The 25,082-nt window shown below is 42.6% G+C and overlaps 1 protein-coding gene across 2 annotated transcripts in view; it reads right to left on the bottom strand.

Annotated features, from left to right (window-relative positions):
- Positions 1 to 25,082, bottom strand: part of Rhbdd1 (rhomboid domain containing 1) — a 123,342-nt gene that overhangs the window by 31,277 nt on the left and 66,983 nt on the right. For both annotated transcript variants that reach the window (XM_041650756.1, XM_041650757.1), the window contains exon 6: positions 21,734 to 21,877. In XM_041650756.1, the coding sequence (XP_041506690.1) occupies positions 21,734 to 21,877 (144 nt within the window). The remainder of the gene's footprint in view (positions 1 to 21,733; positions 21,878 to 25,082) is intronic.

The raw sequence follows: 25,082 nt of genomic DNA, 5'->3' as shown, positions 1-25,082 counted from the left end.
AAATTTGCCCCTCCTTCTTGATGTAAACTATGCTGTTAATAAAGTCTTCCCTGACACTCTTAATGTTGTCTGAATTCTACCTTTTCACTAAACTGAAAGGCTACATATATAGTTGAATGAATGTTAACTGTAGCTTGGAAAACATTTTGAGATTTCATATTTTCTGACTTTTTTTAGCTATCCAGTAAGAAGATTGAAAACATTATCATAAAAGATAAAGTAGATATAAATATTATAATTGTAATTTTTGCTTGATAACTGTTTTGTTATATGTAATTTTACTATGTTAAAGTGAAAGCCTTTCTTTTTGTTTAAACAGAAAAAGGGGAAATGATGTACGTGGGTCTTCTTTCTATGTGTTGCTTTCATTGGTTAATTAATAAAGAAACTGCTTGGCCTGATAGGTCAGAACACAGGTGGGTGGAGTAAACAGAACAGAATGCTGGGAGGAAGAAAGCAAAGTCAGGCAGACGCCTTGACTATCCTCTCCCAGACGGACACTGGTTAGACTCATGCCAGCAAGCCACAGTCAAGTGGCAATACAGATATTAGAAATGGGTTAGATCAATATGTGATAGTTAGCCAATAAGGGACTGGAGATAATGGGCCAGGCATTGTTTAAATGAAAAAAAAAAAGATCGAAAACAATGATAAAACCTGTAGTGGAAATTTCTATAGCAAGTTTAACATTATCCAAGAAGATAGTAACAACCAGTGCTTTATAAAGATTAACTTAATTATTTTATGAATGTTTTACAAAAAAAAAAGAAACGAACACTAAAATTCTTCCAATTTCAATCAAATTGGAATGAACAGAGTACAAAAACATAAACTAAACCAGTAGAACATTTATAGTGCTTAGTAGAATATGAAAACTATTGCTAGCACTGCTATCATCTGGGGCCGAATTGCATTCCTACACACGTACACCTTAAAGCACTAAAATCTAGAACCCTCCAGATGTGATTAAGTTATAATGAGGCTCTCAGAATACTTGCACAGAGAAGACTTTCTGATTTTACACCTACACCTCACACCATATATTCACAAAGCAACTCAAAACGGGAGGAAAAGCATAAGGTCTGAAAGACAAAAGTACTGAAACCCAAAACAAAGGAGCTACAACAACAGAACCATGAGGGAAGATCTCACTACAAAAGCGCATGCATATATACACGTATCTGCTAGGATATGACCTCCCCAGGCACAGACTTTAACAAACGGAATTTCAAACACAGCAAAAAACAATCAATGAAATGAACAGACAACAAATAAATTGAGGAAAATGCCCATAAACTACAGATATAAGGAATTAGTACCTAGACTATGTATTAATTTCTAGTTAACAAGCCAACAGACAGAAAACAAAACTGACCCAGTCTAAAGACAGATAAAGGATCTGAGCAGTCAGCTCTCAAAAGGAGACAAGCAAAGGACCAATAAGTATTTGAAAAAAAAGTTCAGTGTCTCCAATCATAGAGAATGCACATTAAAACCGCAGTGAGATGTCTGTCACCGGGTAAATGTTGCAGAGGAAGTGATAGAAGGGCCCGTCTTTGTAGGTGGGAAGGTAGTCAGTGTGCTCTTTATATAAATCAGCGTGGAGGTGGGGTCAAGGAGGTGGCGCCATTGGCGAAGTGTGAGAACTGGAGTTTGATCCCCAGCACAGGCGTTAAGAAGCCAGTGTGCTGTCCCACATCAGAAACCCTGGTCCAGGGAAGTAGGGACAGGGAATCCTAGTTCTTGTTGGTATACCAGTTAGCCAAACCAGGAAGTATGGCAGGGAGCCTTGTCTCAAAAATATGGTGGAGGGCAATCGGGAAGGGAATCTGATCTGCCTTCTGGCCTCAGCATGTACATGCATGTATGTGTACAGTCATACACAAACATGTACACATGTATAACACCAACATACACCAACACACACACACACACACAGAGAGAGAGAGAGAGAGAGAGAGAGAGAGAGAGAGAGAGAGAAGAGGAGAGAGGGAGGGAGTGAGAGAAAGCAAATATCAGTATCCCCAGGAGACAAGAACACCTGTGAGGGACTGTGTTGATTCATCTGGATTCTGGCTGTGCTTTGGGGAATACAGTGATCAGCTCAACTGACGGGAGACAACCATCCTAAAAGTGGACCATTCCCTGGGCTTGAGAGAGTGCTGGAGGGCAGACAAAGGAGAAAGCTGCCTGGTTTACTCATCCTTCTCTGCTTCCTGACTTGGGATGTGGCAATTAGGCCCTTCCAACTCCTGCCCCAGTGACAGGTCACACTCTTGAACTGTGATTCAAAAGAAATATTTTCTCCCTTTAAGCCACCATTGTCTGGGTATTTTATCTAAGCAAAAAGAAAAATAGCTAAGACAAACAATATAGAGGTTTCTTAAAAAGTTAGAAGTAGACCTAAGGTAAAATCTAGAAACCCTATTCCTGGGCATTTAGCTAAAGACATGGCATTCAGTGTTTGGAAGAAGAGCTGCCCTTGCAGTCTGGCAGTATTTGAACAATCAGCACAGAATCAGCCTAAGTGCCTGTGGATGCATAAATAATAAAGAAAATAATATGCATACAGAGCAGAGCAGCAGTTTCCTTCAAAGGGGAGCCCTGGCATTTGCAATAGCATGATGGACTTAACTATGTTGAGTGAATAAGCCAGGCCAGAAAGGTAAATGAAACCTCCTTATGTGGGTAAAAGAGAGGGACCAGGAGCCAGACACATGTTGATCAACAGATTGTGTGTGTGTGAACGTATGCTAATTCATTTGAATGAGATATTCCATACTACATACTTATTTTGAAACATCATGCTGTTCATGAATAAATATATACAACCTTTGTCAACCAAAGCAACTAATTTCTTTTAAAAAAGAAGCTGTTAGAATGGGCCCTTATTTAGTTTGAATAGCGTACTTACAAGAGGGGATTTGAGCCCTCAGAGCCAGAGGCAAAGAAGGAAGATCACACTGAGGGTGTGGGAGATAGGCAATGGACTTGTTGGCACCTTGGCTTTGAACCTGTAGTCTCTGGAAACAGGAGAGTATGCATTTCTGTTGTTGAATCTACTCAGTCTGGGCTATTTTGTATGGCAGCTCTAGAAAACTAATAATTATTAAATTATCACTGATGATGATTTAATACCACAATTATTAGGCAGTGTGAAAGCAAAGCAACAGAAAGATTAAGTACACGGTCTGGGGCTGGACACTGGACTCCAATGTCAGCTCTACTCTGCCCAGCTTTGGGCCTCAGTCAGTTCAGGGTTCCAGTCACGCACCACGCAAATGCACACCCATGCACTCATGCATGGGTCCCTGACGATGGTGCCTGAGATGCTGCCTATCACTGAAGTACCTCGCTCCTCCATACCTACCTAGCACAGCGATTTCCAAACACACATGTGATTTGCTTACTCCCTTAGTTTTTGGCCTTTCTGGCTTTCTTTTGCTTTGGCTAGGGTTTGCTTGTTTTTTTATTGCTCTTTTAAAATGGGGTCTAAACAAGTAGTCCAGGCTGGTCTCAAACTTGTGACCCTCCTGCCTCAACCCAAGTGTAGAAAATATAGGCATGAGCCACCATACCCAGTAGTTACTCCCCTGCTTAAAATTCTCAATGGTTTTAGACCATAGGTGGGTTGTGACACCTTTGGGGGTTGCATATCATATACCATATATATATATTTATCAGATATTTATTATAATTCATAGTAAAATTATAGTTATATAATAGCAATTAAATAATTTTATTATCAGGGTCACTATAACATAAGGAACTGTATAAAAGGGTTGCAGCATTAGGAAGGTTGAGAGTCATTGTTCTAAACTGTCTTCAGGCTCATGGGCAAAGTAGCGTGTAAACACTAGGCTTTTCATGGTCTAGTTCCTGTTTCTGTTTCCATCTTCCTAATTTGTCACCCAGGTCCCCACACTTTAAAGTATATCACGGTCACAGCCCCCTTTATTCCTCCAGTAGCCCACCTTCCCGCCCCAGCTTTTATCCATTTTTATCCATTCCCAGCACTTTGCTTATTCCTGCAATCACACCTTTCTAGTTTCTCATCATATTCAAGGCAAAACTGAAAGCCAGACATGGGCTATGGTTTGGACTTTATTATCTAAAACTGAGGAATCAATTCCACATTGACCCTCTGATTGATAATCTTGATTGTCAACTTGGCTACATCTGGAACCAACCAAAACCCAAGCAGGTGGGCTCACCTGTGAGAGGTTTTCTTGATTGGATCATTTGAAGAAGACCAACCTGAAGTCTGCGCCACATTTTCTGCTGGTAACCCAAATGAAGGGACATGGAAGAAGGAAACTTTGCTTGTTCTCAGTCTCACTGGCAAGTTCATCTCTCCTGCTGCTGAGGCACTTCTTCCCTGAGAGCAGAACCTTCTGAGGGATTCTAACACAGACTGGAGACTGGCTGAGACATCCAGCCCTGTGCAATGAACAGTGGCCTTTCAATTAGGAGACAGAGATTGCTGTACCACAACCTGTAAGCTACTCTAGTAGATCTCCTATGTATGTATGTATGTATGTATGTATGTATGTATGTATGTGTGTGTATCTATCTATCTATCTATCTATCTATCTATCTATCTGTGTCTACCATCTACCCATTTATCTACTATCTACCTATCTACTATCAGTTCTGTTTTTTTTTTAAAAAGAGAAATCTAATATATACCCCAGACTTTAACATTCATTGAGAAAAGGCTGTTCAGTACCTAAATTGTCTGACAAGATTTCAGATAAATAAGGTATCACTTTGGTCATTTATGGAAAAGGAATAAAAATTCGCATTCTGAGTTTAGAGTAAATTATACTGAGTTTGCACACTTCTTGTCTCTATTTTACATTTTCAAAGTTAAGTGCTGGCCTGTCTCATAGCTACAGAGAGTGGAGAATACACGGTTTCTAGAAAATACAAGTTCTGACAGTTTTAAGGACAGCACTTACTTGGTCTCATTAGTAGGCCAGTTAACTGACAGGCAAGTATGTCTTAATTGCTCATTAACTCTGATGATGTCCCTTTGTCAAGGTCTGGGAGAGAGCACAGGGCAGTCACAGAAATGCTGATTCTCGGGGACAGCTGAAAAATGTTTTGATTCTGGCTTTAAAATTCATCGCTAAGGTCATTATTTTTTCCTCTGGCCAATAAGATGAGTCATGCTGGTGATTAAATATTATTTTCTGGAGCCACAAGGTCTTTCTCTGTCATTGACTATCGAAACCACCCTTGGTTAGGTCATAGTCTGTAAAAACCTGGCAGCTGATGTACAAGGCGCTCAGAGAACAGCCATTGCGGGGCTCTGCGGCCTCCGCACACTTGGCTGACTGCACGCAGGACTGAGCAGTAAATGGAGAGTGTTCCTTGGTCTCGTGCATCCCTTCAAAGCACACAAAGAGATCCAGCAACTCCACTAAGCCTGTGCCGACACACACCAAAGAGATCCAGCAACTCCACTAAGCCTGTGGCGACACACACCAAAGAGATCCAGCAACTCCACTAAGCCTGTGGCGACACACACCAAAGAGATCCAGCAACTCCACTAAGCCTGTGCCGACACACACCGAAAAGCACTGTCCACATGCTTGTCTGTGTGCTACATCCCTCGAGAAATGTTTAGACCAAACATTAAAATGACAGTCAACAACCAAGGAGTAGGGAACATTATTATCTTTGAAATGTCACATTCTCAGGGGTAGGCTCCAAATGAGCTTTGCTGGACCCATATATATAAGTCGGGGCCTTATGTCCCTCCTCTCCCAAGGCATCCTCCACACAACAATAAATTACCAGAGGTCCAAGATTTATCTTTGTCATAGCACAATGTGCCAGAGCAGGTACCTGCTTGCCCCCGGAGGCACAGTTTATTTAAAGGTATAATGAAGACAGCAGATGTTCCATACAGATGCCTTTCTTTCTAAAAGATACTTATTAAACACTTTATTTCCCTTCCTGCCCACCAGCTAGTTATGAATTATTTCAGCATCACACTAGGTAAAAGCAGTGTTCTTTCAGAATCAACTAAACATACAAACTGCTACAACAAAACTACTGATTGGTGTTCCAAGTAGATTTGTAAATAATCCCAACTGAAGCAAGGTTAATGGTCAAGTCATACAGAATAATAATAATAACAATAATAATAATCATCATCATACAGAATCACAACTTGCAGTGTAAAGATGTCTCATCTTTGTCCTTTTAATGGCTCAGTATTATATGAGGATTTATTTAACCTATTTCCCATTGAGCACCATTATGCCATTTGAGATTTTTTGCCAAAGCCAATGATTACAGTGTAATTAAAGTCACTTAATATTAATATTATTCTCAGTAACTTTTTGAATGTTGGATCTTATATGACCACAATAATGTATTTAAATAGCTCGGGTGATGCTCTAACTGAAGTTGGTGAGGATATATAAATGCACAGAGTGCGACCCTCCCATCTGGCTCCTTGGAGTGAAGGGCAGTGGAAATCAGACTGGCACGTGATGAAGCCTGACCTCTCTGAAGGTGGATTTGTGATTCTACAATACATAGAAACCAGTAATACAATTCTTGGCTTTCCTCATTGATGGCACAGCACTATCAACCACACACAGCAGGGGGGGGAGCACACACAAGCAGGACTGAGATTTCCGGGAAGGCTGGAGCAGATGGAGGAAATGTTCTCATGTGAACACTTGATAGCGTGCAATTATCACGTGAGGATTCTGGGAGGAAGCGTCACAGAACAGCATCTGAAGGCGCACTTCATGCGAGCATCACGTAAGCACATGGACTCCTCTGCATTTCGAATCACTTCGAAGACAGAAATGGCTGAAGATGGGGACTACAGATATAGATCTATAAGAGTAGATATATTATGTATCAATATAATAATAAATAATATATCTATAATAATATACTTTCCCCCAAGCAGGCATGGTGGAATATAGCCTCAGTGCTTGGTAGGACCAATTGAGGGCAAGCTAAGCAATGTAGTGAGACCTGGCCTCAAAAGAAAGAAAGAAAGAAAGAAAGAAAGAAAGAAAGAAAGAAAGAGAGAGAGGAAAGAAAAAATAAAAGACACAGTATTTCCAAACGCACATTCTAACAATTTTAACAAAAATAAATATACCCTAGCATCTTGCTTCTGACCTGACACAGTGTCCTGTGTAGTATTTAAGATGCAACCTTCCCATAAAAGGAGGTTAATTCTTTCCAACACAAATAATTTATCTTAACTTTTTAAAAATCTTATCAGGAATTTTTGCTTAAAAATAATAAACTTTCAAACTACTGGAACAATAGAATTGAGCAAGACAATCTCTGGACAGGTGTCTCAGTGTGTTTCCATTGCTGTAACAGAACATTGTTAACTGGGTAATTTACAGGGGAAAGGCAGATTTGGGCTCATAATTCCATGGCCTGAAATATTCAAGAGCACAGTATCAACACGAGCCCTAAAATGTCATCTCTGGCAGGAGGAAGGGCAGGCGGGCACTTGAGGAAGACTACAGACAGGAAGGCATCCCGCACAGAAGCCCTCCTTCTAGGGAACTAAGTCAGTTACACTGTAGCAAGAATTCACACTCACTTTGATAGCACTGATAAAGGTTCTCTAACAACCTAATCCTATCCCATAAGCAGATACCTCCTGTCCTGTCACACTGGGAATCAAACATCAACACCATTGGCATGGGCCAACTACATCTAAGCCACAGCAAGAATTAAGGATGAGAGTCAAAGACACATGAACATTCTCTCTTTGTAACATACTGGTTTTAATTTAGCAAAGAGTTGCCCATCGAGGTGACACACAGTGCTGAGTCTTCCTTTGGCTTCTCAATCCACAACGGTGAAAATAGACAACATGACAAAAGAACACTGTCTGGTTCAGTTTTGCAGACTGCTCTGAGGGACATAGACAGTTAATGCTGATCTGGGCTTCAAGTCACAGCTCACAGAGGTCTGCATGGCTCTTCTTTTCAGACTACTTGCGCATCCTGTATAGGGATAGTGACATCTGCCTTCTAGTCTGGCATTTCTTGCTTAGAATGTGACCCTTCTGGGAAAGTCACTTAATGTTTCTGTGCCTCTCTTTAATATCTAGAATAATGGAGATAACTGAAAACGCATACTTCACAGGGCACGTGGGCATGTGAGCCTTCCTAACACAGCATTCATTATCTATACTCAGCCGCCTGGAGGAGCTTCAACAAAACGTTTACAGATAGCTGCAAGAGCACACCCCAAATGGGAAGTAGTTTCTCTTTGGGAAGCAGGGTTACAGGTTACTTGCATGTGTTTGTGTGTGCATGTGTGTGTTCATGCATGAGTGCACAACACACATTTTACCAGCTGAGCCATTCAGTCCCAGGTCATGCTTTAACATCATTTTGTTTATTTGTATTTCTCCAGAGTGACTATGTATTACTTCATAGCAATACCACGACCCCAAACTGAAAAGGCCATACTGATAAGCTTAGGTGCCCATCATCTCTTTTAAGTGTTCAGCATCACCCAGCCCAAGGCTCTTAGGAAGTTAGGTGGGCCTTCTTCCAGCACATGGTGGAGTGTCGCTGACTCACACGGTGAGACAAAGGCCGATGTGTACAAAACTCACAGCAAGTATGTAAGTGTGCTGGTGAACTTGCCCCAGCATGGTCTCTCTGCAGGCTTGAAAGGCTGAATAGCCCACAAAGTGGGGGTCCGGCCTAGCACCTTCCATCAGCCAAGGGAGCCCAGGGTCCTCCACTGCTCCCTGGGGCAGAAACTGTCAGCAGGATGCATGTCATCATACTCAGACAAACAGACCATGAGGACACCGAGCCTTTGGTTTCCATGTCTCCGCACCGTTTAAAGCCAACATGTCAGCTCTGGTAGCCTCTGAGGTCAGTTTCTAGTCTAGAACATTCCAGCTCTATATTATATATGAAATTATACTGCTTGTTTTATTCTCTATCAGTTTGTCTAGAAATAAGGTAAATTTTACCTTTTTATTTTTTTTTCTTTTTTAAATTTATTTATTTATTAAGGATTTCTGCCTCGTCCCCACAACCGCTTCCCATTTCCCTCCCCCTCCCCCGGTCAAGACCCCCTCCCTCATCTGCTCGAAGAGCAATCAGGGTTCCCTGACCTGTGGGAAGCCCAAGGACTGCCCACCTCTATCCAGGTCTCGTAAGGTGAGCATTCAAACTGCCTAGGCTCCCACAAAGCCAGTACGTGCAGTAGGATCAAAAACCCACTGCAATTGTTCTTGAATTCTCAGTATTCCTCATTGTCCGCTATGTTCAGCTAGTCCGGATTTATCCCATGCTTTTTCAGACCTAGGCCAGCTGGCCTTGGTGAGATCCCAATAGAACATCCCCATTGTCTTAGTGTGTGGGTGCACCCCTTGTGGTCCTGAGTTCCTTGCTCGTGCTCCGTCTCCTTCTGCTCCTGATTTGGACCTTGAGAAAAGGCAACAGATCCTAGCCTTAATTAGTTTAGGAGTACAATGACATCATGATATATGTACAGCAATAAATTAGCATAGGATCATAGTAATAATATATATCCACCACCACCCCCAGAATTGAGTGAGATTTATATGCTTAATACAATCAACAATACACCTCTTTATTAATGCCCAAAAAAACTGTAACTCAATCAGAGGACACGCTATATACCATGTTGAAGTGGGCTCACAATACTTGGAAAGAAATCAGTAAATTTCTGTTAAAACACAATTTTACTAGCTCAAAGTATCAACTATTGAGTATATATACTGAAATCTAGGACCCTTAGTTAAAAAAAAAAAACAAAAAAACCAAGGAAAAAGGAGTACTACTTCGTGTCATTATTTTGCCCCAGTTCAGAGCTTTGAAAACCTCTTCTCATCTCTTGATCAATAAGAATGTAAGACGTGGGCAATTTTAACATACTACCTGACAGTTCCTTTCCTAAATTAACACATTTTTAGAGAAACAGCAAGACTGAATCAGGCCAGTAATAATTTTTCAAATTATCACGTGAAACAACAAATATACGTATCAGTAATTTCTGAGATTAAAAACTTGCATAAATAACTGGAAAATTCAAACAACTGTATTAGTAAGCCCTACCCTCTACCCTTGGTTCAGCTGGTTCTTACGGCAGCTCATGGTTGCTGTAGCAGGAAACATCACAGGCTAGCAAGTAAGGCCATCATTCGCTTAAGTCAAAGGCTACCTACTGCCTCTCTTTCCCACAGCCGCTACACTGCTTAGCCGAACTCTCCTGTTGCCCATCAGAGTGCAGAGTATTCTTACCTCACCATAAAGACCCAGATTTATTCACAATTTCAGCCCACAGTGCCTCACACTGCGAAGCTTGGGTGAGGACCTGCTGAGAAGCAGAATGGGAGACACTGCCCTTCCCTCCCTCCCTCCCTCTGGCCCCATCCAAGGCAGCAGTGATTCTGAAAACTGACTGGGCAGCCCAGTGAGTAGTGTCTGTGTGGAGGGAAAAGGGAGACAGACGGGGGGGGGGGGGAATTCATTATTGCTCCAGCTAGTTTTTAATTGTCAGCTGTGATCATTAGCATATGAATGATGCCTTTCCATACATGGGTGAGTGTGGGCTCAGAAAAAATGTAAACTAATTCGCATACAATGTCTCGTGTGAATTTCCCCGACACATTCAGATTGTTTATGCCCCACTTCCGACAGCTACTCTAATACGTTTACATGGTGGCCCTATCTAGAAGTCTCCTGCTTTCCAGAAGGGACCGACACAGAACCTGATTCCTATTACTACCCCCACTTCCACGCTCATAAGTTATATGGCAATACTTCTATTTCCTTACATGCACAATTTCACACCTAAACATGGTCTCAAAGAGAAAACTTGATTCACTGAGATAAAAACCCTGACACGCAGAGCAGTGAGAAAGAGCCAGTAATTTAAGGCAACCGTTGTTCTGCACTGAAATTGCTTTGAGACAATCTGGCAGATGGTACTTTTTTTTTTATTATTATGTAGAAGTTTTCCTTAGGGAAAACACATCAAATTACTAAAAGAAAGAGAGAAAGGCTAAGTGGTCACACAGAATTAGCATTAGCTATACATCTCTGTCCTGGCTGCAGAGCTCCTCAGCCAAGCAAGGTAGCAGCTGGAAATTTCATGTTATAAACCACCAACTGCCAGTGACTGCATTAAGCCAAGGGAGGCTCAAAAAAAAAAAAAAATCAGACAACTAAGATACAACCATCTCATGTGTGTATTGATCAAATCAGGTCTTCCTTACAGAGCTGTGTGAGTTTATCTTCTAGAGGTCTTCATCTGTACAGCAGGATACTTAACTTTCAGACACCACTGCTTCGGGTCCTTCCCTACCCCACCACACTTCCTAGACACAACTTCCTCCAGTCTGCTGCTACGAAACAACAAACCTGGACTTAGCAATGGGGACAACTGACACATTCAAAGTCCCTAAGTACATACATGAGTATGTCATGATGAAACCTATTTTGTATAATATAACTAACTAAAAGAGCACTGAATGCAACACAGCCCACTTTTCTTATGATTTCCCATACAATAAAATAATCAAGACAAACACTACCTTTACATGTGTTGATGTTGCTACAGAGAAGGAAAAAAATGTATAATTTAATTACAGCAAATCTCCCCTCATCTAAATTGTACCTCAGCTAATGTCCCTGAATAGATGATTCTTATAAACAGGACTCAAAGACATCAACAGTAAAAGTGCTAGATATTAATTGGGAGCCTATTTTTCTTCCATTATGGCAACCAGTTTCACTCTTAAGCCAAGGCTTCCACAGTGTATCTTGCCTTGATTTCACATATGGCTAAGGAGCCAGCCAGTTTCACAGTGTCGTGTGTGTGTGTGTGTGTGTGTGTGTGTGTGTGTTAACTCTGCCTGATCTTCACAGGACAACCAGTGTGGATGTGGGTGTGTGCCTTTCAGAAACCTAACAGAAGATACATATGTTGTTCCACACATCATGATGCAAGGACTTCCAGGCTTAACCAGGACACAGGCCCCAGGCTGACAGACAAAAGTGCTAAAGGACAGAACTTTGTGCCCAGTGCCAGCTGAACTTGGTGGTCAGTTATTAAAGAAGAACAAGGAAAAAAGGAAGAGAAATTGTATAAGGAGTGTGGATGCGAGAGAACAAAAACCTCAGTGAGCTAATGCTCCTAGCTGGCATCTGCTTTTTGACTCAAAGAGGTGGCTTTTATCCAAGTTTTTCCTACTATTATGGTATCAGCTGCCTCTTGGACCCATTTGTAACTGCCGACTGCCAACAGAACAAGACAAGATTTCTGTTAATAGTGAATGTGCAAGTACTTGAAATAATAGAGATCTCTTTATTTCTCCTACAAAGGATACTTTGGTGTTAGTAGTCCCGGCATGCACTTGTAATTAGGACTTGTAATTATGGGCAGGCACTATTTGGAAATATTAGAAAATTCTCAGGTCAAAAAGTTGCTACCTTGGTTCCTTAACTTGCCTTTATAATATATTTAACCAAAGAAGAGTCTCAAACTAATTGGTGCAGGTTTGGTATTCTTTCTCCCAATGAATTTCTCTTAGCTGGCTCTTTTTCAAACAAAACATAACTATGAAAATAACATTCCTTACTGCAAAATCCCATGAATCAAAGAGAAATAAATACATACCCAGCCTTAGGAACTACTGTTTTTAAAGTATCTGAAGTCAAAAGTAAAAATAAATCCAATGAATAATAAGACGCCTCTAAAAGAAATCCCTAAGGAACGATTGGCTCAAACTCCAATGAAGAAAACCCGCTGTGGAATGCTGAGAAGTGCAGAGACGTGCTCTCCCACCCCTACAATAAACACAAAGGCTGGACAATCTAAACAGTAACTTCTCCTGAGTCCATTTGAGAGCTGCAGAGATAGACAAACCACCAAACCCTAATCCTAAAGTAGTAGTGGGAACTTGCTTACCTCCTCAAATTCTGCTGCCAGGAAGAACTCAGAGAAAACCATGAGAGGAGGGATAAAGGCTGAAGGGTGGGCGAGCAAGAGAACCCAGAAACCACTGGTGTTAAGCCAGGGCGAACCATACACTGACACGAAAGAAACCAGAGGAAATGTCCACTGACTCAGTGACAACTGGAAAGGGATGGCCTGATAGTGTGTGTGTAAGACCTCATGACTACTGTGAAGGATACAACGGTAGCTATGTCATATTTGTGCTAAAAATGGCTGGCTGGAATCTTGATGTAAACGATAACATGAAGGAAACAGAGACGAGAGAGACATCTCAAAGACGTCAGAAAGAAATAACCAGATAAGATGTAGACTTCTTACAGTTGAGTAGGATTGGTGTCTGTGCTGGCAAGTTTTATGCTAACTTGATACAAGCCCTACTCATTTGAGAAAAGGAAACATCAAGTGAGAATATCCTCAGACCTGGACAACCCTGTGGTGGGATTTCTTGATTATTGATGTAGGAACAACTAGCTCATCGTGGACGGTTCCACTCCTGGGCTGCTGGTAAGAAAGTAGGGTGAGCAAGGCACAAGAACCATTCCAGCAAGCAACACTCTTCCATGGCCTCTGCTTAAGTTCCTGTCTCCAGGTTCCTGCCTGGAGTTCTTGTCCTTAATTCTGTTGATGACAAACTAGGATATAGAATTGTAAGCTGACATGACCCTTTTCTTCCCAAGTTGATTTTTATCATGGCCTTTTATCACAGCAACAGGAAGCCCAAGACAGAAGTTGGTATGAGGTTCTTGTGATATGGCTGTGACTGACCTAACCATATTTTGAGGAGGACTGTGTTATGACTTTGGAACTATGGGTAGGAAAAGCTACTGAATTCTGTCTCAGAGCTCAGTGGGCTGTTCTGTGGGACCCTAGAAGGTAAGAATGCGGGAAGAGACGCAGACAATGAAGGTCAACTTGTGAAGTTTCAGAGGGAAGCTTGAGAGTGACTTAAAGACGGTACTGGGATCAACTAATATTTTTGAAGCAAGAATCTGTGGTTCTGGTCAGCTGGGACTGAAAATCAACGTGATTAGTAAAGACCAAAACCTACTAAAGCCAAGCCTCTGCTTTGCTGAAACAATCAACATTGGTCAGCTGTGGCTACTTCCGCAGCTCTGAGTAAAAAGAGACCAGCATCACTGGAACACAATCTGCTGCAAAGTGTTTATCAGGACCGACACACAGAAGCTGTGGTCCAGAGAGGCCCAAGGCTGCACATAAAGCTAACAGCCAAGTTTGTTCATTTGTAAGAATCACCCACATGTAACTGATCTTGGTGGACTAACGCTGCAGGATTTACGGGATTGTGGAGAGCAGCTGGGACTTGGCACCAAGAGAGGCCATGAGAGGCTGTGGGTAAAGATACAGCCTCAGTCACAGGTGAGATCCAGGGACTGAATTGGCCTTGAGGAATAGTTGAGGAATGGCACCTTGTGGCAGGGCCAGAGTTCTTGAAGAGAACCCAGGAGACACTATTGGTGCAGCTCAGCTGTAGGTGGAGATCCAACATTTTTGGAGATGCTGGTACCATGGCAACCGCCAAGGACAGCAGCACCTGTGGTGTGCAGCCAGCCTGATCCCACGAGAAAAGCTCTTGCGGGCTACGAATGGCAGAGCTGGGGAAGGGAAGCCCTTCCGAGACCAGAGGACTGTGAGTGGGCCCCAGGCTGTGCCCTGATTCTTCCCCTGGAGAAAGAAATTATATAACCTACTTTTGATTTTACAGAAGCCCACAGTTAAGAGAATTTGTAATTTTATAGAAACACTGGATATTTTAGAGAAACTGTGAAAGACACTTTGGCTATTTTAAAGAGGCTGAAATTTTAAGTTGTTTGATTTTTTTTTAAAGACCATGGGACTTTTAAAAAGTTACAGTGTTTTATATTGAGATACTAATATTAACATGTCCAGCCTTGGAGATAGGTGTGTTTGTGTGTCAAGCTAAAGAAGGGCCAATTGTGCTGCTGGTTTTATGTCAGTTTGGCATAAGTTAGAGTTATTTAGAAAGAGGGAACCTCAATTTAGAAAATACCCCCACCCAACAGGCCTATGGAAATGCCTGTGAGGAATTTTCTTGATTGATGGGGAAGGCCCAGCTCACTGTGTCTGGTGCCCTTTCTTGGCTGGTTGTCCTGGACTCTATAACAAAGCAGGCTGAGCAAGCCACAAGGAGCAAGGCAGACAGCAGCACGCCTCCATGACCTCTGCTTTAGATCCCATCTCCAGGCTCCTGCCCTGACATCCTTTGACAAAGGACTCTGACTGGAAGTTGAATGAAACCCATTTCTCCCCAAGCTGCTTCTGTTTATGATGTTTTATCACAGCAAGAGAAACCCTAATACACTCTCTGGAAAAAAAAAACAGGAAAAAATAGGGTGCACTTTTTATACAAAAAGGAAACAATCAGATGCAACATTAGAAACTTCAAAAATTGCTGTAGGGCTGATAAAATGGCTCAGGGTATAAAGTGCCTATCACTCAAATCAGATAACCTGCATTTAATCACCGAACTGAGGGTAGGAGGATGGAGCCCACTGCCACAAGGTATCTTCTGACTCCCCCCCTACACACACACACACACACACACACACACACACACACACACACACACGAATAAAAAGAATTTGCCCTGAAAACTTTTTTTTAAAAGGAAAACTGGTACATTTTGGGTTGGATGACATGTTTGATGCTGGGGAATTGCTCAGTTTCTTGGACGTGGTAGCAGTGCTGTGTGTAAGTAGCAGGATGTCCTCTGTTCTTGGGACACACAACAACACTGGGAAGTAAGTAACACTAAGTGTGTAAACCACTTTTACAGGCCTCAGCCAAGACTATCATCCCATCTGCCTTCTCTCTGGCCCAAATACACTCAACCACAAAGTCTACACTCGCATGAGGCAGGGGTTTCAGATCTACATGGACCCTTTGAAGGACCAATGTCAAATACCAGTTGCTATTGTTATTTTCGGAAAATGGAAAAAAAGGAAAAACTTTAAATTTAGACAATAAATTTGCAAGTGAATGGGGAAAGGAGGGAGAACTTCTGGCTGTGTGGAGGAACAGTGGTGAGCCGATGAGAGCAAAGGAGCAGGGAGACTGCCAGCATCAGTTTCACACTGGGAGGCACACCACAAAAACGCATGTACTCAAAGTGTAGGTCATATCTACCTACAGCATATGACTGTATTATTTTGGCATTAAAATAATCCCAAAGTCACCAGGCCAATCTTAATAGTGTCTGGCAGGAAAAGCAACAACAAACGTTGAAAAATAAAATTATTTTACATTCCCTGAAATGTTTTACAAATGAGATAATGAATCATTAAAAAATCAAAATAATATAAATAAATGGGGCAGAGACCTAAACAGAGAACTCTCAACAGATGAATTTAAAACAGCTGAAAGACAACATCCTTAGCCATCAGAGAAATGCAAATCAAAACAACTCTGAGATTCTATCTTACATCTGTAAGAATAGCCAAGATCAAAAACATTTATGATAAATTATGCTGGAGAAGGTGTGGAGTAAAGGGAACACTCCTCCATAGCTGGTGGACGTGCAAACTGGTACAGCTCCTTTGGACGTCAGTGTGGCAATTTCTCAGAAAATTAGAAAACAATCTACCTCAAGACCCAGCAGTACCACTTTTGGGTATACACTCAGAGGATGCTCAATCGTGCCACAAGGACATGTGCTCAACTATGTTCATAGCAGCATTACTTGTCATAGCCAGGACCTAAAAACAACCTAAATGCCCTGCGAATGAAGAATGGGTAAAGATGTGGTACATTTACACAATGGAGTACTACACAGCAGAAAAAAAATAATGGTATCTTGAAATTTGCAGGCAAATGGATGGATCTAGAAAACATCATATTGAATGAGGTAACCCAGACTCAGAAAGACAAATATAATATGTACTCACTTGTTAAGTGGCTTTTAGACATAAGGCAAAGAAAATCCAGCCTACAATTCACAACCCTAGAGAACCTAGACAACAAAGAGGCCCCTAAGAGCGACATACATGGATCTAATTTACATGAAAAGAAGAAAAAGACAAAATCTCCTGAGTAAACTGGGAGCATGGGAACCATGGGAGAGGACAGAAGGGTTGGGGGAGGAGGAATGAAGGGGGAGCAGAGAAAATAAATACCTCAATAAAAACAATAAAATAATAAAATGCCATTATGAAACTTTGAGGAAAAATATTTAAAAGAGGTATAGAAGAAAATTTTAAGCTATTTCTCTTGCTCTCCATCCAGCATAGTGCTCCTTTCCACGGTTGTTTTCACAACTGTTTTTTAGACAACTGGATTAAGCCTGTTCAGGCATAGTGGTGTATGCCTTTGATGGAGAAGGATCAGGAGTTCCAGGCCAGCCTGGGCTACATGAGACCCTGTCCCAAAAGAGGGACATGACTCAGCGGTGATAAGCTGGTTACTCTTGCAGAGGACGCTGGTTTTATTCCAGCATCCATATGGTGACCATCAATCCTCTACTATAATGCCAGTTTCAGGGAATCTGACACCTTCTTCTGTACTCACGGGGCACTGCAAGCATGTGGCACACAGACATACACGCAGGCAAATGGCCCATACAGACAAAATCAATAAACTCTTTTAAAAATACAGGATTAAATGTATGGAACCTCTGATGGTCGCATGTATCTGATTTTCTGTCCATCATTAAATACTTAAATGTTTTTGTTTATTTTCTGTTAAATACTAATTATGTTTATATTAGCTTCATAATTAATCAAGGTTACAAATGCAATATTCTCTAAGGCTGACTCTAACTTCCTCTTCTGATCCACAAAATGCAGGACCTTTTCTCTGTAGTTATTATATTCAAGACTCCCAAGCTACTCGGAAATGACCAGGCCCATCAGCGGGAGGATGCTTCCTGATATACAGCCCCTACACACTTGTCTCTGCAGAACACAGAAGGCAACTGCTGGAGGAAGCCACTCTCTCTTCCTGAGAAACACCTGCTATGGCTTGGATCTGATGTCAGCCATCCTCCCCAAAGGCTCAGGTGGTGAAGGCACTGTCCTCAGTGGGTGAGTTCAGAACTGAATGAGCTACTGGGAGGTGGAGACTTGTGAGGTGAAACGGGTCACCAGGAACCTGTTTCTGATGATCCGTCCCATTGTTTCCGGGCCTCTTCTTGTCTGCTGCTCCGGGCTTCCCAGCAGCCAAGGGAGGAGTGGCCAGAAAGGAGCTCCTACCATGATGTTCTGCATCACCTCAGTCTCCAAACAATGGATCCAGCCAACCTGGACTAACATGTCTGAAATCATGAGCTCAGTCAAGGCATTTCTCCCTTAGGCTCTCTGACAGTATTGGGAAACTAAGACAGCACCTTTGCTGCTGACACCGGTTAAAACTGGACAAATCTAAAATGTGAAACTTCACAAAAGGGTGCCTATCCACTTGGGATGGATCCCTTCTCTCTCCCCATTTGATATGGGAAACTTCTAAATCCTATGTTCATATTTGACCCAGTCTGTCTGAGTTCTCCTCTGACTTCTTATCATTTTTGAAGCTTGCTACTGGCAGACACATTTTTTGAAAAGATGTGCTAATAATCCAGTGTTGTCCCCTCAGAAACATGACTGTTGACCTATTCTATCATGCACTCATTCTGTGGCTCCTGGGATTCGTCTGAAGTCAGTGTGGAAGGTGATGGAGATTAGCTATTCACTCTGTGATGGAGGAAGGTCATTGGTTAAATAAACTGCCTTGGCCCTGATAGGTTAAAACATAGGTGGGTGGAGTAAACAGAACAGAATTCTGGGAGGAAGAGGAAGTGAGCTCAGGCTCGACAGCTCTGCTCTGGAGCAGAGACGCCATGATCCCCTCTCCCGGGTAGACGTGATAGCTCTGCTCTCTGGAGCAGACGCCTCAGAGATGCCATGTTCCGCTCTCCCTGGCAGACGCACGCGATGAAGCAAGCCGCCAGGTTAGACATGCTGAACCTTTCCCGGTAAGACCGGTGCTCACAGATTATTAGAGATGGGTTGATCGGGATGTGAGAATTAGCCTGTAAGGGCTAGAGCTAAAGGGCCAAGCAGTGTTTAAATGAATACATTTTGTATGTTGTTATTTCGGAGCATAAGCTAGCCAGGCTGCCGGGGTGCTGGGGATGCAGCCCCGCCGCTCATATTACTACAACTCTGTGCCTATGAACCTGGCCCTGCCTTGCCTGTCTGCAATGCATCATGACTAGCCACATACATAGGGGAATCCACGAGGATTCATCGCAACACTGGTCCTGGGACCCTTTTCCAGGTTTCAGCATTGCTTCCTGAGACTGTGACACTAGATCAGTGATCTCCAAACGGCTGGGTTCTCCTTAGTCTGAGAGATAGTGTCCATGTCCCCTTTCTGCTGAGTAGACCTACCCTTGTGCTGTGCTTTGGTCACAAAAGGCCATGTGACTGCTAGCGTGTCAGTCATCTTGCTTGTTCTAACACAATGCCTCTGGAAATCCTGCAATGAGCCTGGACAAATCTGCTGGATGAGAACTAGTAGGTAGGTTCATGAGGCCATTGGGGAATACTCCAACCTGACTGCTGCAGTTTGCCAGCTAATAGCAAGGCATTCTGGCCCTGCTGACCCATACATTCTTAAAGCAAGAATGTCTACTATCATCAGCCTCCAGTTTCAGAGTGACCTGCCATACAATGATAAGAGTACCAAAAACACCATAGCTCTGATATCATTCAACCCGGAAGTACCGGTTTCTCCAGCCTCTTGCTCCTCTCACAATCTGGGACCTTATTTCTTCAGTCCATCACACCACAGTATCTCTACGCACAATGCTGTTGCTAAGACTGCCCTCCTACTGTATGAGGGGAAGAGGGCCACGTCACGCCCGGCTAGCTTATACCCGAAATAATAACACAGAAACTGTATTTATTTTAACACTGCCTGGCCCATTAGCTCTAGCCTCTTATTGGCTAACTCTCACATCTTGATCAATCCATTTTTATTAAATCTGTGTATCACCACATGACTGTGGCTTACAGGCTGGAGATTCATGGCGTCTGCCTGTCTCTGCTTTTCTTCCCAGCATCCAGTTCTGTCTTTCTCGCCTACCTAAGTTTCTGCCCTATCAAAAGGCCAAAGCAGTCTCTTTATTCAACCAATGAAAGCAACACATCCTACACCACTCTCCTTAAATTCAAGGGCTGCACTTGGCATGTTCTCATAACTGAGCAGCATCTAATCATTGCTCAGCTCTTGTTTGTGGAAAGTCACTGCCAGATTCACCAAACACAGCTCACGTCAGAGCCCCATCTGCGATCCTTCCAGCACTAGCACAGTGACGGTTCTCGGTGCTGTAACCAACCTCCTGACAACTTTAGGGAGGATGTGCTTATCCCAACGTACACAACCCCAGGTGGGGAAAGCATAGCAAGACAGTGAGGTGGCTGATCCCACCGTGTCCAAGGTCAGGACACAGAAATACATGAATTCTGGTGTCCAACCTGCTCTCTTTGTCTATTCAGCCCAGGAGCTCAGTCCACGGGATGTTTAAACTTTCCTGGGAACGCCTTCATAGACAAGCCATGGAGATTTAAAACCTACTCAGGCTGACGATTGAGACTGACCACTGCAGCACCATTTCACAGAGGCTGATCGACTACAGGACTTCGGCCCAGGCCAGTTTCTCAACGCTCATTTCAAGAACCAGTGCTGGTGCAAACATATCCCTTAGTTCTCTGTTTGCGACAACACTTAGAGCATCTGTTAAGAATGTCTTTGACATCTCTGCACATTCCACAAATTCCTGACATCCTACCAGCTCTGCCTCTGTGAGGATCTAAGGACACTCCCCCATCTTCTCACCCCTAGCACCCACTGAGGACTTGGAATTATGGTTACTTGTGCAGTGCAGTATGTAGCATAAATACACTTTGTAAGGCATTGGGAAGCTTTTCTGCGTAAATTCTTGATGTTATAATTACTCATGCAGGAGGTGGTTTCAACTAAGTACATACACAACCAGAGGCAGTGACGTTCTCCAGAGTGGGACCCATCTTCTACCTCTATGTCCACTCTGTACCTGCACCGTACCCCATGTGAAGTATAATAAAGCCTGTATCAATGCTGTATAAACGGCTGCTTCCTAGTAACTTACAATAGGGCAATAATGAAGATACCTATACCCAACTTCGTGAGCCAAACCCAAAGCAAAGATAGCAAGATAGGTATATTGATTCTTAGCTATCAGCCTATAAAGGAATCCTCTGGAAAATGTGTTAAAACTACAAAATCCCAGACTCCGCCCCTGGGAGAGACAGACTGAGTAGGACTCCAGCCTGAGTCTATTTGGTTTCAAGGACAATCCGTGGGGAGGTTCACGGCCAAGACTTTGGTGTATAGGGACGGAGCGCCACTTCACATCGTGAATTCAAAGCTAACCTTTCTCATGTACTTAAGACATGTGGTTCAAGTTTCTTGACTTGAATGTTAAAGCACAGAGCACAGCAGGCCTATAAAAAGAACACTTAACAATGCTTCCAGTCTGGCACCTTGGGAGCTGAGGCTGTGGGACAGCGGCATCACATCCTCTTCTTTGAGATCACAATCTGCACAGGCTTTTCACCTAGATGCCCTTTTTATAAACTGCTCAAGACTTAATTTGCTCCAAATAGTCCCTTCTCAGACCACTTGGCCAGGAGGCGGGTTTTAAATTAACTGGAGGGTGCGGGGCTCTTACCTCGGTCCCAGAGGCTGGCTCGCAAAGCTCTTTCCAGCTGCTCCTCCTCACTCAGTCCTGCCGTGTAGGCGTCATAGTTCCTGCGAGTTTCTTCATAGGCCCCTGCTCTGCCATCTGGGTAGTGATTCTGATATCCAGAGGGGCCTGTGGGTATAATCAAAATGTTACAGACCCTAGGAATGGATTTGGCTTTTGCTTCAGAATTCCGGCTTTGTGTATGCAAAGACAAGCACATGATTCATGTCATTATTTTGAGTGTAATAATCATCTTGCATTAAGGAAAGAGGACATACAAAGAAGACTTGCACAAGAGTAGGCAACAATGATCCTGTCACTGCTGCGGCCACAGCGTCCAACCCGGACTGGGCATGAATGAGATGTGACATGCTAACGAGGAAAGAAACACTGACTTAAAGGCAGCTGGAAGTGCGGAGAAGAGACTGGGATGGGCTTTATGGACGGTGGCTGTCAGCTTAGAGATGATGACTGTCCTGCTGCACCGGATTATTTCCTGTGAAGTTCTGACTTGAGTCAGGAGAATGGAGGAGAGTAGCGGAGAAAGTCTGACTGCCTTGCGGCTCCACACAATCAGAGACAACCAGTGTTTCACACAGAAACCACAGTGTGCCCATGCTGAGCATTGTATTTCAAAAACTCATAACTAGATTGAGACGGATAAGCCAATTTCTCTGACTATAACTTCATCAGACACTGAACTTCCAAATAATAGCACTTTCGAAAACGGTACTCAACAGGAGACATGCTCACTAAATAATAAATAAATAATAATTTACACACTACACAGACACCAATTAATAAAGACAGTAGTGGAACAAAGTTTGCTTTTCTAAACTAATTCTATCAAACTTTTGTCAGTTTGGATCTCGTCCCTGTGTTTCTTTAGCTGTCAATGGCTACAGGATTAGTTTGAAGGGAACTCTATAGATAACAGTCTGGCTCAAGGAGAGAAGTTATGTTCTGCTCCACGTTTCCCCCATCCTGGCATTATCATATTCTTTGAAGGGGATCTTTCAAGTCTTAATTTATGCACTAGGTTGTCAATGAAACTCTGGAAGCACCAGTATCATGCATCTCTTTCATCCTACCCAGTGCATGTGTGAGTACTAACTTTAGTAACTGCAGAGAAAGGCAGAGCTTGGTTGAGTGAAATTTCGCACTCAGAAATTAGATCACTGGAACTCAATCTATTTTAAAATTTATTTTTGAACTTTTTATTATTAAAAGTCTTTAATATGTATGACTTCTTAGACAAAACTTTGATTCAGTTTTTAATTAGCACACATAGGCTTCCTTATACATAACATTTTCATATGTGCTTGGCTTTAGATGACCCTTCCCCCACCCACCCCCCGTCTTCCTGCCCTCCATATCCAAGACTGAAAGGGAAATTATCATAACTAGTAAAAATATTCAGCAATTTCGGATTTTTATTTTCATTAAAAAATAAAACTGCAATAAACCCTGCCGGCTTCAATCGATAACCCAATAACTACTGTACGTTCACATCGATATCTGTGTCATGTGTCACTAGTACATGGAAGTGGGACCTTTGCAAAGTAATTCAGGTAAGACAGCGTCACTAGGAGACAGCTCCCCGGACATGCATGCAGTTGGACCCGCATCACCAGGAATGATTGTAAATATTTTCTTAATTCCCCCAAAGAAATGTGTACCCTTTAGATAACACCCCTCAGTTTCACATCCTTCCTGGTTCTGAGTAATCACTAATCTACTTTCTATCTCTATAGAAGTGTCAGTTCTGCACAAATCATATACACAGAGGCAGACAGTGCATGCTGTACTGTGTATGGAACACTACACAGCATGCTCTCAAGGCTTCTGACTATTGTGACATGTGTCAGAATTTCACTCCTTCTAATGGCCACATAATATCTTTGTGGATAGCTGAACTACAGTTTATCTGCACAGCAGCTGGTGGGCACTGCCTTCTGCCTTTGTGTATGTGGGCGCACACACACATAATGGACCCATGTGAAGGTCAGAGGTTGGCTTTGAGTGTCTTCCTCAAGCTCTCCCCGTCTTTATTTTCTTGATCTTGACTCAATGACCAATGATCTCTTAGGATCCACCTGATTCCACCCCCAAGCATCAAGGGCACGTGTGGATGTCATCACGCCTGGCTTTGATGTGAATGCTGGGGATCCAAACTCAGGTTCTTAGGGTTTTGTAACAAGCAGTTTACCCCGGTAGCTGTCACCCCCAGCCCTAGATCTACCTTTCAAACATCTGAATGATGCTGTGGGCCAATGCATTCATGAACCCACATTTGTGTGTATCTGAGAGGGTAACTGCTGGTCGACTACACATTTGTTTAGATCTTTCGGGAACCACCAGAATGTTATCCAAAGTAGAAGCACCATATCATAGACCTACAAGCAGTGCATGAGGGCTCTGGCTCCAGTACACCCGCACCAATCCTTGCTACTATACAGCTTTTCAAATTTAGCTATAGCTACTATAGCAGTGTGATGGCCATTCTTGGTTGTCAACTTGAGAACAACTGGAATTAACTAAAACCCAAATGACTGGGAACACCTGAGAAGGATCTTTACTTAATATTAAATCATCTGAAATGAAAAAAAAAAACTGACTTCTAATCTGGACTTTTGTGGGAAGACAAACCTTTAATATGGGCCATACCTTCTGCTGGCAGGCATACAAGGGCATGGAAGAATGAAGTTTTCCTTTTGCTTTCTTGCTCTTGATAACAAGCCCATTCCTTCACTGACATTAGAGTCTACTTCTTTGGGATTCTGGCATCTACTGAAGACCAGCGGAGACATCTGGCCTCAAGGACTGAACAACTACTGGATTCTTGAGCCGTCCATTCATAGGCAGCCACTGTTGGACTAGCTAGACAACAGCCTATATGTCATTCTAATAAATTTCATGTGTGGGGGAGAGAGAGTGTGCGATCTATTAATTCATCAGGTTCTGTTCATCTCTGCAGCAAAACTCTGACTAATATAAGTGGGTACAAGGTTACCACCATCTTGTTTTTGCAACTGGGTCTTATCATATTATTCAGGTTGGCCCTGAACAGACTAGCCCAGGTTGGCCTTGAACTTGTGAAACTCATGCTTCTATCTCTTAAGTGCAGGAATGCACTGTTGTCCCCATCCCTTTCACTGTTCAGTGGTTTAATGATCAATGGCATTGAGCATCTCTTTATGGATTGATAAGTCATTTTATAAGTCTTCTTTAAAGAATGTCTATGTAGATACTTTTGTAGCATGAATTCTAGTTGGTCTTAATAGTAAAAACTCAAAGTCAGCTATCAGGGAGTGAAAGCTGAGAGATCAGAGAA

Source organism: Microtus oregoni, unplaced genomic scaffold (assembly GCF_018167655.1).
Source record: "Microtus oregoni isolate MIOR12 unplaced genomic scaffold, Mior012 000004F_ref0000308, whole genome shotgun sequence".
NCBI lineage: Eukaryota > Metazoa > Chordata > Mammalia > Rodentia > Cricetidae > Microtus > Microtus oregoni.
Note: the sequence above shows the minus strand (reverse complement) of the source record. Positions and strands in the feature narration are given on the sequence as shown.